The sequence below is a fragment of the Aplosporella prunicola genome (assembly GCF_010093885.1).
Source record: "Aplosporella prunicola CBS 121167 unplaced genomic scaffold K452scaffold_4, whole genome shotgun sequence".
NCBI classification, from domain to species: domain Eukaryota; kingdom Fungi; phylum Ascomycota; class Dothideomycetes; order Botryosphaeriales; family Aplosporellaceae; genus Aplosporella; species Aplosporella prunicola.
This window is the reverse complement of record NW_022983532.1, coordinates 228,243-239,981: the sequence shown is the minus strand read 5'-3', so window position 1 is coordinate 239,981 and position 11,739 is coordinate 228,243. Positions and strand designations below refer to the sequence as shown.

Sequence of the window (11,739 nt, the reverse complement as noted above, 5' to 3'; positions counted from 1 at the left end):
GGGAAAGATTAAAAATCGAAAAAGCAACAGCATGTTAGATCCATCTGCTCCCTTGAGTTGAACGGATACTGGCTGTATGGGTGGAAAATTGAAAGGGATATATGACGGCAGGCTAGTTCCTTCATGCTCTTTGAGTCTATGGGTGCTGGTTGCAGGTAGCGAACGAATGAATCCCAAGTACAAACGAGCAGGCCATGCCAGCAAACAAGTGCAAGGACGTTTCGACGTCCATCCTTTGAAATTCCCTCGTCCTACGTGCTTAACTAGGTATCTCATGTCACAACCTTTTCATCTCTCGATAAGCAACTTCTTCAAGGAAGCGCCCTCAAGCCGGCTCTCGTATCGTATCGGCGCTGCTCACATCGCTGCAAGCATAGGCTAGGATGCTCTTCTTTTACAATGGCGTCTAGATCGAAAAGAACCCCGCTCATTCCTCAATAGTCTTAATGCACTCCCATCCGCCAGTGAGCTTCTCCTTCCACAGGCTGACCTTGTTGTCACCAGTGCTGACGGCCAGAACGTTGCCGCTCAAGCTCCAGCTCGCACGCCAGGCAACGGCATCGAAGTTAAGGGTAGTAGATTGCCAATCACCTATTGCATGAAATGTCAGTCGTTATGTATGACAGTTGCGCGTCATCAGAAAAGCCTACCGAGAGAAGGGTTGGTGCTGGTCCAGATGCGGACAGTCTTGTCCTGGGAAGCAGACGCGATATACGCCTTGGAAAGAACAGTGGGCGACCAAGCGACATCACGGACCCAGTCGGTGTGGCCAGACAGTGTGCTCACGCAAGCATACGTGCTGGACTCAGCGCTCCACTCCCAGACCTTGACGGAGCAATCGCTACCACCGGTGACAAACCTCCTCAGCGGGCCAGGCGCCTGCTGGGCGCTGGCGATAGCACCGGGAGCAATGCTAGGGGCCCAGCTGACGGCATTGACGCCCAAGCCGTGCGCGGGAAGGATCTGGTGGCCCCAGGCGCCGTCGCGGAACTCGAGGACAGAGACGTTGCCGTCCGAGGAGGCGCACGCGAGGATGCAGCCTGCGTCGTGCGGTGCCCAGGAAACAAGGTTCACGGACGCAGAGTGCAGCTCAGACACGTGCACCCGCTGCCACTGGCCGGCCTGCTCGCGCCAGATGAAGACCTTGCCGTCGTAGCTGGCCGACGCGAGGATGTTGCCGTACTTGGGGTGCGCCTGGTGGATGGATCATCAGCTGGCTGCCTGCGCGTACGGTTCGCGTGGGGTATCGGTATTGACTGACCCATGCGACACACCACACTGCTCCCTCATGTCTATTCCAAACCATTTTGTCAGCCTTGGTGGTTCCTGGCTCCTGGCGCGTGGCCTTTCGTCGATTGGGGCGTCAACGTACCCCTTCAGGGTCTCGGTGAGCCTGTGGGACTCGCCCTCAACCTCGAATATCTTGATCGTCTTGTCGGACGAGCATGTGGCCAGCCTTCTGCCGTAGTAGTCCAGAACTGCATCGTGCTGCATGGCGCGGGGCGGTGGTGTTAGCGGAGGCCTGATGGTCGTTTGGGGCAGGGAGCGCGTACAATCATGTCATCGTGACCGGAGTTTGCTATTACTTGCGCCTGCGAAGCTGTCAGTAGAGCCCGTCAATTGTCGCGGAGCTGACTCACCATGTTTGCTGGGGGGAGTTGTATTGTTGATCTGCCGTGGCCGTGGGGAAGCGTTAACTGGCTTCTAGATGCTCCGGGACGAGATGCAAACACGTCAAACGGTCTTGGCGTGCGTCAAGCGGAAACGGAGGCGCGGCGGATGCGAACGAGCGAACCTCGGCCAAGCGGGACCGCCGTCGGAGCATTCACATGGATGGCTGCTCGCACGCCTTCTCCTCTTCTTTCCTTGTCTATTCTTTGAGGTACCCAAACTCTTTTCGCCTCTGCTATCACCATGGCTGACGCTCTCTGTGGGCCCTCCAACGCCCTTCAAAACTTCCAAAAGCACTCCTCCGTCGATCGGACTTTACAGCAAGACCGACTAGTGTCGCGACAGTCGCCGGCTCAGGTATTTCGCCCATAACAGTCTTGTTTCCCCAACGCTAACAAGGCGTGCAGGGCTTCAGAGGACCAGCGCAGAATGCCGGAGCGCTTGACCCAGAATTCGAGGCCTTTCAGGCAGGCCAGCCGCGACCGGACGTAATTCCAGGCTTTCCACCGGGTTTTGTACCGCGCAACGCCCCACCACCTCCGCAAGCAGGATTCGCGGGCCCCTCTGCGCTTCCCGACTGGGCTTCTGATTTCCAGCGTCTTCAAGTCTCCTCTCCCCCTCCCGCTCAGCAGCATTTCCAACCTCAAGCGGCAGCGCACAATGTCTCTGCAGCATGGCACCAGGACTTCCTCCAGCACCAGTCTTCCTCGCCGGGGCCTCAAGCCCAGCAAGGACCGGCGCCCGGAATGTACAATCCATCCATGTCTTACGGCGGATATGGAGCATTTCAACAACGGCAACCATTCATGATGCAGCAGGACATGAGCGCGAAAGGCAAGGAAGCGGAGCCAGTGTTCGATGATGCAGCTTTCGCACAAGCATTCGATGCCGCACATGCGGATATTATCGCAGAGGAGGAGGCCATGCACAAGATGGAGACTGATGCAACAGAGGTGCGGGAAGCAGAGACAGTCAGTCGCAATCAGGAGGAGCAGTCATCGCTGAACCAAAGACCGGAAAGCCTCCTAAGGGATCTGCAGCCTCCGACTCTGGACAGGCCAATGGAACCAATCCTGGATCACCAAATGCCACTTGAAGAGCAAGAGGCTAAACAAGAAGAGCGACAACAACCCTCTCACGACGACGAAGAACTTGCGAGGACTGCTGGGCAGCTGCTTGACAGCGTATCACATGAAACGAACAAGAAGTTTCAAGAGAGCAGCTTTCTCGCCCTGATGCGGCGGCTTCGTGATTACGAGGTCCGCGTTGATGGTGACAAAATGGTTGAGGTTAGTGAAGCTCCCTCGGCAGCGGTTCCGTCTTCAACAACAGCAACCTCAACCAATCCAGAAGCCGACTGGGAAGGAGCTCCTATAGACTATTCTTAAGTCGCTATCACTGCAAGCTGTTGTTCGAGATATTCGCGCGACCAATGCTGATGGGTGCGAAATTTGAGTAGACCGCACCACAAACGGCAATTCCGGAAAGCCAACAAGATCTGGACCTTGGCCGTGACCATCCGCGGACAATGACAGGCGCCTTGCAGAACGGCAGCGACAACGAACACGTTGGTGAGTCGGCATGATGTTTTCCGGCAATGGCGGGGTTTCCCTTCCTAATACCCGATCAATACGAAGGCCCTGGACACCGTCTGGCATAGACCCGTGACGGATGGAGGCCTGGGCCTACGATTGATGGAAGGGATAATGACCGGTAGGAATTTCGCCGGACGACTAGGCCATTTGACCGCGCCATACTACACGAGAGATCGACTCAGAGGCTGATGGAACCGCTATTCCAAGCGCGAGATGCAACGGAAAGATACCGCAGCCCGCTGCCGCTGGTCGATAGAGGGAGATCATACGTAAATGGATGCTTCTTTCGGAGAGATGGGCAATTGATGTGATGTGAATTGCAAGGTTCTACGGAATTGGCAAGGGTACACGGTTCAGTGCGTTATTGGAGTTTTGGTAGATATCATGGGAAGAGCCGCGAGCCTAAATGTATGAAACTGACAAAGTGAAAGGCACTGGATAACGTCCGTGACCGCGAACCGAGATCCACCGTCTAGCGAGACAGGAGACGATATAAGCAGTCCCTATAGAGTACTTCTTGTCTAGCTCACAGCCCGGGTCCTGCGTATAAGTGCATAGGTCTTAGAGCACATACAGACTCTGCACATCGTAACTGGGTCTCTTCTTCTACTCCGTACAAGTATCATCATCTCGCTATAGGGTGAATCTCGCTTTACGGTGACAGACGTTAATTGGCCCCCGTGGTAACATAATGAACGACTGACGCAAACACAGCCTCATTGTTGCCTATAGGTGACTCATTTGCCGTGTTAAGGATTTGATTGGCTTGGTTTTGTATAAAAATACCCCATGTCCTACTTTCAACAATAAAGAATCGCAATAAAACTTTTTATTCCTGCCTAACTGAGCGCTTCCCCAAAAAGCACAAAGGTTTCAGACATACGATCGGCTTTCTGCATCTCTCCACAAACAAAACGACCAACGATCATACACTTCAACATTCTTCTTACAGCGCCATTATGGGCTCCATGCGCCTTACTATTGCGCTCAATAGTAACCGCAACCTCAAGTCGGTCCTGCTCCTTAACGCTGCCACATCTTTTGATCCAGCAGACCCTGCTTCTGTGCAGAGTCTCGTTCTCAAGTCAGCGCAATCAAAGCTCCGACTGAAGCTCAAGAAAGGCGCTGTCGGACGCATCTTCGCTGCGCGCAACGGCACCGAGCTTCTTACCACTGACGATTGGAAGCGCGAGGCCTTCAACGATGCTGTTCTCTTACTCAGTGTGGGCGAGGACTTCGTCGGATTGAAAAAGGCCACTTCTGGCAATGGAACAAGTTCTGGTGATGGCAGCCTTGGAGCAGGAAATCCCAACTGTGGCATCACCATTCTCGCCGACAGCGTCTACGTCGACCAGCTGTCTATCACACAGCTCGAGACGACGGCCCGCACGCTCCCGGGCATCATACACGCCGTTGGCCAACCTGATCTGCACCCCGGCACCAAGTTTCCCATTGGAGCCGTCTTCGTCAGCCAAGAGTACATCCATCCGCCGCTGATCGGTGGTGACATCGGCTGCGGCATGTCCTGGTACAAAACGACGCTATCACGGAGCCAAGTCGACGGAGATAAAGCGACAAAAGTCGTGGAAAAGCTGAGAGGTTTAGAGGGTCCGTGGAGGAGCCAGAGCGAGCGTGTTCTGTGGCTCACGGAGGACGGTACGTGCTCTTCAGTTGGCAAGGAGTGGGATGCAAGCTTGGGCACCATTGGTGCAGGCAACCACTTTGCGGAGATACAGGTCGTCGAAGAGGTTCAGGAAGAGGTGGATTTCAAGCTGGATGACGTGGTTCTCCTCGTGCACTCGGGTTCAAGAGGCTATGGTGGCGACATCCTAAAGAGGTATACGAGCGAGGGTCATACCAGTCTGCGCGTGGGCGAAGAGGCGACGAACAAGTATTTGGAAGAGCACGACAAGGCATGCACATGGGCTCAGGCGAACCGCGACCTCATCGCTTTGCGCTTCTTGGCTTGTCTGGAACCTGGAGAGAGCGCCTGGGAACTTGGCCGCAACGATTCGGAGTCACAAAACAACGCCTCAGCAGACATCAAGGCCGCGAGAGCTAGAGTCCAACAGCGGAAAGTCGTCGATATCTGGCACAACAACGTCCAGCGCGTGGTCTGGCCACCCCAGCCGCCCTCCTTATCAACAACTTTACCACAAACGACGACCGCGGAAGTCACCAGCGCCATCAACGAGCTTAGCATCGCCAATGCCGACCCCTCGACACCAACACCCACACACGCATACATCCACCGCAAAGGCGCCGCGCCCACAACCTCGCCCACCACGGCTCTTCCGCTCGCTATCCTCCCCCTCCCCGGTAGCCGCGCAACCCCCACCGCCATCCTTAGCCCCGCATTCTCTGACAAAACCGCCTGGGGCGCCAGCAACGGCCTCTCGCTTGCGCACGGCGCCGGGCGCGCCATGAGTCGGGCCAAGGCCCTCAGTAGCCTTAGCAGCAAGTACAAGAACGACGCGCATGGGATGCTGCAGCCGGGAAAGGTAGCTGGGATGGCTGCTGGCGCCGCCGCCGCTGCTGCTGATAGTAGTGGTAGTGGTGGCAAGGCGAGGAAAGGGAAGGGAGGCAGTGCTACTGCTGGTGGCACGTGGGTTGTTTGTGAGGATAAGCAGCTGGTGTGGGAGGAGGCGCCTGAGGCGTATAAAGATGTTGTGGCTGTGGCAGAGGATTTGGTCCGCGCGGGCGTGGCGGAGGTAAGGGGCTGGTGCGTGCCGAGGATTAGTTATAAGGTGCGGGACGAGTGAAGTCTCTTTCAAGGTGTCTGGAGAGATGGAGTAGAGGAAGGTAAGTAGATCCGATTTGGCCGTAGATGCCATGTAGCTAAGGTAGTTACACTTTTCAACGTGAGCGACTAACCTCCGACTAGGCATATGCGTTCCTATGGAGACATCCAGCAGTCGGTAATGTAGACATGAGTCTTCATTTTTCATACCTTCGCGTGTCGCCGGCCACTGTCTTGCAGGTTGCTAAGACGCCTTTCCTGGGTGTATAACATCCGTCACCGTTGAACCGAGATCCACAGTTTAGCGAGATAGGGAACGATACAAGTAGTCCCTACAGGGTACTCCTTGCCTAGCTCCCAGCCCAAGTCCTAGGTATAGGTGAAAAGGTTTTAGAGCATACGCAGGCTCCACGTATCCTAACTAGGTCTCTTCTTCTACTCTATACAAGTATTACTAATTCGTAAGGTGGTAAATCTCGCTTCACGATGACGGACGTTAAAAAAACGAGTAGGCTCTGACAGCGATAGCAGGGGAGGGGGGCCGCGAATTCACAACTCGTAATGGGATGACAAGCTTAAAAGTAGAAAAAACTGATCAGTGTACAGGATTGTCGCTTATGCAGCAAACCCAGCGCTTTGTCATAACAACCTTCCACCAATGGTTGATTTATTTGCATGTCACCTCTGCACGTGAAGATGCGCTGGTATATGTATGCTTCCTTATTGCTCCCGACCCCGGCCTTTCTATCGTCATGCAGACGCTTCCCCAAAGCCGAAATCTCACATTCGGGCATCCTTATCTTTGATTGGTAACAACCGGGTGGCTTGCATTATGTATACAGGGGTCTGCCTTAACCAATAATAAATACGGAAAACATCAAGGGTGTGCTCCTCCATCCAGGAGGTGAAGATCGGGACTACGCCCCTTACGTATATTCTGTCAGGCTATCGGAATCCCGCACTCCAAATTGGAATAGTCTCGCCTCAAGAGGTATGCATCCTGTACGACTCGTGATCTTTTGGTGGGATGATGCCACCGTATTCTGCGAACGAAGCAGGAAAAACAACGGTTTATGCACGATTGCCCTAATCTTAACCAACTAGCGCAGGTTTTCAGCAGACCAGGTTGATTCAGCTGGGCCAAAAATCATACTATCCGATCTTCTATTATGAACAAGGATCCTCGTGATCCATAGCCAGTTAATGTGGCTTCAGGCCCTCAAGGCTGAGAATCTGCCTCGTATCCGATCGAAGCCCGAGTCTCATTCATTCTAAAGGCCTCGTCCCTCACTCTAGCTTACAATTTTTCGCTTCCTGGACTAACAAAACCAAGTCTCGGTTTGACATAATGTCATCTATAGTGTTCTGGGCTGGAGTTATCGGGGCTTGGCTTGTAGGCAGCTCCTACTCCCAAACACTGGATCCGATTGAGGATATGTGCGCGCGCTGGGACCATCAATGTTAGTTTTCTTCCTTGATCCTTGGGAACAATGACGGCTAACATGAAGCGGCATTGCTCAGCTGTAGTAAAGAACAATGTACTGTATATCGATGGTGGTGTCGAGACATTCGACTACAATGGTGGTAGGATACTAGGTTACAGTAAGATACACTCTTTGCTACAACCCCGCACTGTCTTTTGAAATCGTCTATTTATGATGAACGGTCTAAGTCTGATTTACTCAGATCAGTGGCTTATCCGGGTCGACATGAGCGACTCTTGGGACTGGAAGACGAACATTTCCGACCGAAGAATAGAGAAGACTCAGAACAGCGGCACCGGCACCTACCCTCCCAGCCTTGCAAGAGGTGCTCTCTTCCAAGGTCCGCAAAACGACACGAAGATCTACACTTACGGAGGAACGGCTGTCATGGCAAACCAGAGCTTTCCTGGCTGGGTTCAGCCGGAGGTCGAAACATACACGCTGTGGTCTTACGACACGTCGGGGCAAAACTGGCAGCAGTATGATGTTACATCGGGAAGCCCTCGGCGGCCAAACTATGGCGCTCATGCTGAAGCTCCTGCTCTCGGTCTTGCCTTCTTTCTCAATGGTCAGCTTGACCAAGGTTCTAGCATCGTCACTAAAGACTGGTGGAAAAACACAACAGAGTACCTTGACGGATTAATTATAGTTGATACAGTTCAGCAAACTACAAGGAACGCGTCGACAAAGAGCCTAGGATCACCACGCGTTGGAGGAGGACTGCAGTATATCGAGAATATCAGTTCCAACGGTATTCTGGTTGCACTTGGGGGTATGAGAAGTGCAGGAGCACGCACGGAAAACAGCACGAATGGAGTTCTGGTTTGTCAGCCGTTGAACTCATGGGTGCATGCTAATTGTTCCAGATCGACTTCACCACCGTCGGCATCACTGACGACTTTGTTGGCAACGGAGATGTCACTTGGTACAATCAGACTACTACAGGGGACATACCACCTGCCCGTGTCGATTTTTGCATCACTGCCGTCTCTGCGTCGGATAACTCTAGCTATAACATGTAAGAAAACATTGCCATACCTGCGAAATACCTCACTAAGCGCGACAGATATCTATACGGCGGATATGATCCAATCAATTCGACCATGTATGATGACATATACGTGCTCTCGTTGCCGTCCTTCACGTGGACAAAGCTATTCGGACCTGGAGAAAGCGCCCGCTACGGACATACCTGCCACTTGGTCGGCAAGCGGCAGATGCTCACAGTCGGCGGATCTCTGGATGCAAAAGCATACGCCATCGAGACAACAGCTGCACCACTGAATCTCAGTTCCCTGCAATGCGATTGGGAAGAGAAAGGCGTTGCTATATACGACATGAGCACGCTCGAATGGGGATCAGTATTCAATGCGTACAAAGTGGCTTATCAGGTGCCGCAGAAACTCTTTGCTGTGATCGGGGGGACGTGAGTATCTCTCACAAGCAACCTCAGGCCTGGAATTTGCTGATACGTGTCCAGCGGCGACGGAAAAGCCACCATGACAGCGCCAGCCAACGGTTTCGCCCAAGCAGCCATCTCGACAATGTTCAACCCACCACCAACCACGTCAGCCGCATCGTCCACAGCCTCCAACTCTGCATCCAACGAGACCAACACCGGCGCCATCGCCGGGGGCGTGGTGGGCGGTGTAGCGGGCTTGGCCTTGATTGTTGGAGCTGTCTTTTGGGCACTGCGCTCAAAGAAGCGCCAGAAGCGCCATGACCCGAACGCTCCAGAAATGGATCACGAAGCAACTCGCCAGGAAATGGAGTCTGCCTTGCCACCACGTGAACTCCTTGTGGATGAGAGGCCGTCGGAGGTGGGTGCGCATAAAGAACCTGTAGAGATGGATGCTTATAGTAAGCCTACGGAGATGGATGCGGCTCATGAGCATCCAGTGGAGTTGCCTGGTGACCAGCGTTAAGGGCGTAGAATCTTATGCGGGGTACATAAATCTTATTCAATATTAAACACGTATATATTTTAGCCTACAGAATGACCTGAGTTAGTTCTCGGCGCCAGCACAGTGCAAAAAGCAAGCCAAGGTTCACTTTTACCTCCTACGATAATGATCATCTTTGTTCTACGGAATCACTGATAACAACTGCCATCTTCAAACCCGCAAAAATGCTGAAAATGTAGGTAACGGTTACCGACACAAATCAAGGTTCATTTCTGCATTCTGTGGTTTCGATGATGACGGTCATCATTAATCCCTCAAAAATAGTGATGCCGTGCTTCACCAAAACCACAAAAAGCAGAACTGAACCTTGGCTTTACATTAGCTTTGTTACCGTGAAATTGGGATGAATGGTTTACCCGTGTATGCCTACGTATATGCGGATACGATGTGCTCATGGAAGTAGATGGAAAGCATCAATGCCCTTGGGTCTTGTTTGCGGAGCCTAGAGGCCTGGAGTACGTCAAGCAAGCAAGCAAGTACGGCTCAGCCACAACCTCTCTATACCTATAGTGGTAGCGCTCCGCCACAGTATGGCACGCCACATCTGTCAGTTCATGGATTGCTCTACCACAGCCGCCGCGGTCGCAACCTCACACAACCCGCACCGTGCCATCAGATATTCACACGCGCCCCCTCTCCCGCAAATTGAGCAAACTGTCATGGCATTGCATGCCGAAGCTACTTACTTACTTATTGCTAAGGTACTTACTTCTCCACTGTCGCCGTCGCCTCGCCGTAGTGTCTCGGCGTCGTCATCCTGACCAACCAACTAGTCCTGTCATCGTTGCTGCTGTTCTTGTGCCTCGTCGCAGCCAAAGGAAAGACACACCGCTCGCAACGCCGTGAACATGCTCTCGCCCCAAAAGAGAGATAAAAGATAAAGGAAGAAAAAGGATCAGATCCGTTCCTAGCCAGCCGTTCCCGCCTTCCGTCTTCCGTCTGTGATTATTTCGTGGTTGTTGCGTCGCTCTGCGAGGTCGGTTGTGTCTGGTCGTGAGTGGATGGTGCCGCGTGACCGTTCATGTCGTCCGTTGCTTTTTTTCGATCCTATCTAAGCGGCGGAGGGAGGCGCCATGGTGTCCTGGGCTTGTGCGGCCGGCGCGTTCTGCGGCGTGCTCTGCTGCGTCGTGTCGCTCTGCTTGGCGGGCAGCAGGCCCTTCTCGAACCAGAGGTCGACCAGCGGCTTCATGGGCTCCATGTCCTTGTCGCCGAGGAGGTCGAACTGCTTGCCGACGTTGATGAAGTGGATGAAGCATGTGTTAAGCTCCTTGTAAGCGTTCAGGTTCCAGAAGGGATCAAGCCAGTGGCCGTGGTACAAGTGAGCATAACACCTCATCATCTGGCGATAGATGCTCTTGATATCTTCCTTGAAGTTCTCCGGGAATCCGGAAGATTTACCAACCCAGTCGTGGCCGGCGAGTTGGCTCAGCGGTGCGTTCAGCGAGGTTGGCCCAGCAGCAATAGGTGAGTTCGCACCAGGCGTGTTCAGGCCCCCGGAAGCGTAAGTTGGTGACGAGATGCCAGAAGGTTGGTTGGGGATGGTCGTGTCAGTCGGGAAAAGATTCTGATCATTAATCTTGCCTACAATCCACTTCTGGACAAGTTGGATGTAAGAGAAAGCCGGAATCTTGATTGGCTTCTTGTTGTTGTCCAACCAAGTGTAAGTGTGCCTGCGTTCGCATTAATGGCTTGATCTTTCACGGAAGCATCAAAGCAATACTCACCCGGCCGCGGACATAGTAGGGCACGTGTCCGGGTTGCAAATGGGACGGCCAGTGCGCTCATCAAGAATCTTGATGATCTGGATCATGCCATCCAAGAGACGGTATTGCTCGACGACTGGTGAAGGGATGTCAACCGGCAATGCACGTGAAGTGAGGTGAAGTGAGATGACACGAACCTTGGTGGGCAAGCCACTCGCCTTCCTCGACCATCTTGGGCCTGGCGGCGAGCGTCATGAAGTTGCCCTTGACGATGAGGTTGGTGTACTCCTCACGGAAGAAGTAGGGCGGCTTGCGGGTGCCGGGAGTAGCAGGAGCCTGGCTCTCAGTGGCAGAGGGGGCCTCTGAGACGGAAGCAGACGGACCCGGCGAGTGAGGCATTGGGGGAACCTGGCCGTAGGGAGATGGCTGATAGGACATGGTGGGGGAGGAGTTCTCCTTTTGCTGCTGGGGCTGCTGCTGGTTGTTGCTGTTGTTCTTGTTGGAACGGCCGCCAAAGCCTTGGCGACTGGACAAAGAGAAGAGAGTCAGCGATGGAGCGCTTGCCTCTTAGGGAATCAGGGT

At 53.6% G+C, this 11,739-nt stretch overlaps 5 protein-coding genes across 5 annotated transcripts; 3 read left to right on the top strand and 2 right to left on the bottom strand.

Moving 5' to 3' along the window:
• Positions 1-228: 228 nt before the first annotated feature.
• On the bottom strand, positions 229-1,677 carry K452DRAFT_243378 (uncharacterized protein). Its single transcript, XM_033537907.1, has 6 exons — positions 1,641-1,677; positions 1,554-1,592; positions 1,373-1,488; positions 1,262-1,292; positions 651-1,194; positions 229-591 (listed from the first exon to the last, which is right to left on the bottom strand). Exons 1-6 carry the CDS (start codon positions 1,641-1,643, stop codon positions 428-430), a joined length of 897 nt encoding a protein of 298 aa, XP_033401107.1. The 5' UTR covers positions 1,644-1,677; the 3' UTR covers positions 229-427.
• A 209-nt stretch (positions 1,678-1,886) lies between these two features.
• Positions 1,887-3,688, top strand: K452DRAFT_283754 (uncharacterized protein). Its single transcript, XM_033539832.1, has 3 exons — positions 1,887-2,028; positions 2,079-2,960; positions 3,131-3,688. Exons 1-3 carry the CDS (start codon positions 1,915-1,917, stop codon positions 3,254-3,256), a joined length of 1,122 nt encoding a protein of 373 aa, XP_033401106.1. The 5' UTR covers positions 1,887-1,914; the 3' UTR covers positions 3,257-3,688.
• A 477-nt stretch (positions 3,689-4,165) lies between these two features.
• K452DRAFT_283753 (uncharacterized protein) lies at positions 4,166-6,527 on the top strand. The gene is made up of 2 exons (XM_033539831.1): positions 4,166-6,068; positions 6,151-6,527. Exon 1 carries the CDS (start codon positions 4,226-4,228, stop codon positions 6,026-6,028), a length of 1,803 nt encoding a protein of 600 aa, XP_033401105.1. The 5' UTR covers positions 4,166-4,225; the 3' UTR covers positions 6,029-6,068; positions 6,151-6,527.
• Positions 6,528-7,329: 802 nt separating this feature from the next.
• On the top strand, positions 7,330-9,437 carry K452DRAFT_283752 (uncharacterized protein). The gene is made up of 6 exons (XM_033539830.1): positions 7,330-7,466; positions 7,528-7,608; positions 7,693-8,312; positions 8,357-8,508; positions 8,557-8,916; positions 8,971-9,437. The coding sequence occupies exons 1-6, from the start codon at positions 7,355-7,357 to the stop codon at positions 9,413-9,415; spliced, it is 1,770 nt and encodes a 589-aa protein (XP_033401104.1). The 5' UTR covers positions 7,330-7,354; the 3' UTR covers positions 9,416-9,437.
• Positions 9,438-10,505: 1,068 nt separating this feature from the next.
• On the bottom strand, positions 10,506-11,556 carry K452DRAFT_220740 (uncharacterized protein; the record flags this gene model as incomplete). The annotated part of the gene is made up of 3 exons (XM_033536474.1): positions 10,506-11,124; positions 11,179-11,293; positions 11,355-11,556. The coding sequence occupies 3 exons, from the start codon at positions 11,554-11,556 to the stop codon at positions 10,506-10,508; spliced, it is 936 nt and encodes a 311-aa protein (XP_033401103.1).
• Between the last annotated feature and the right edge of the window lie 183 nt (positions 11,557-11,739).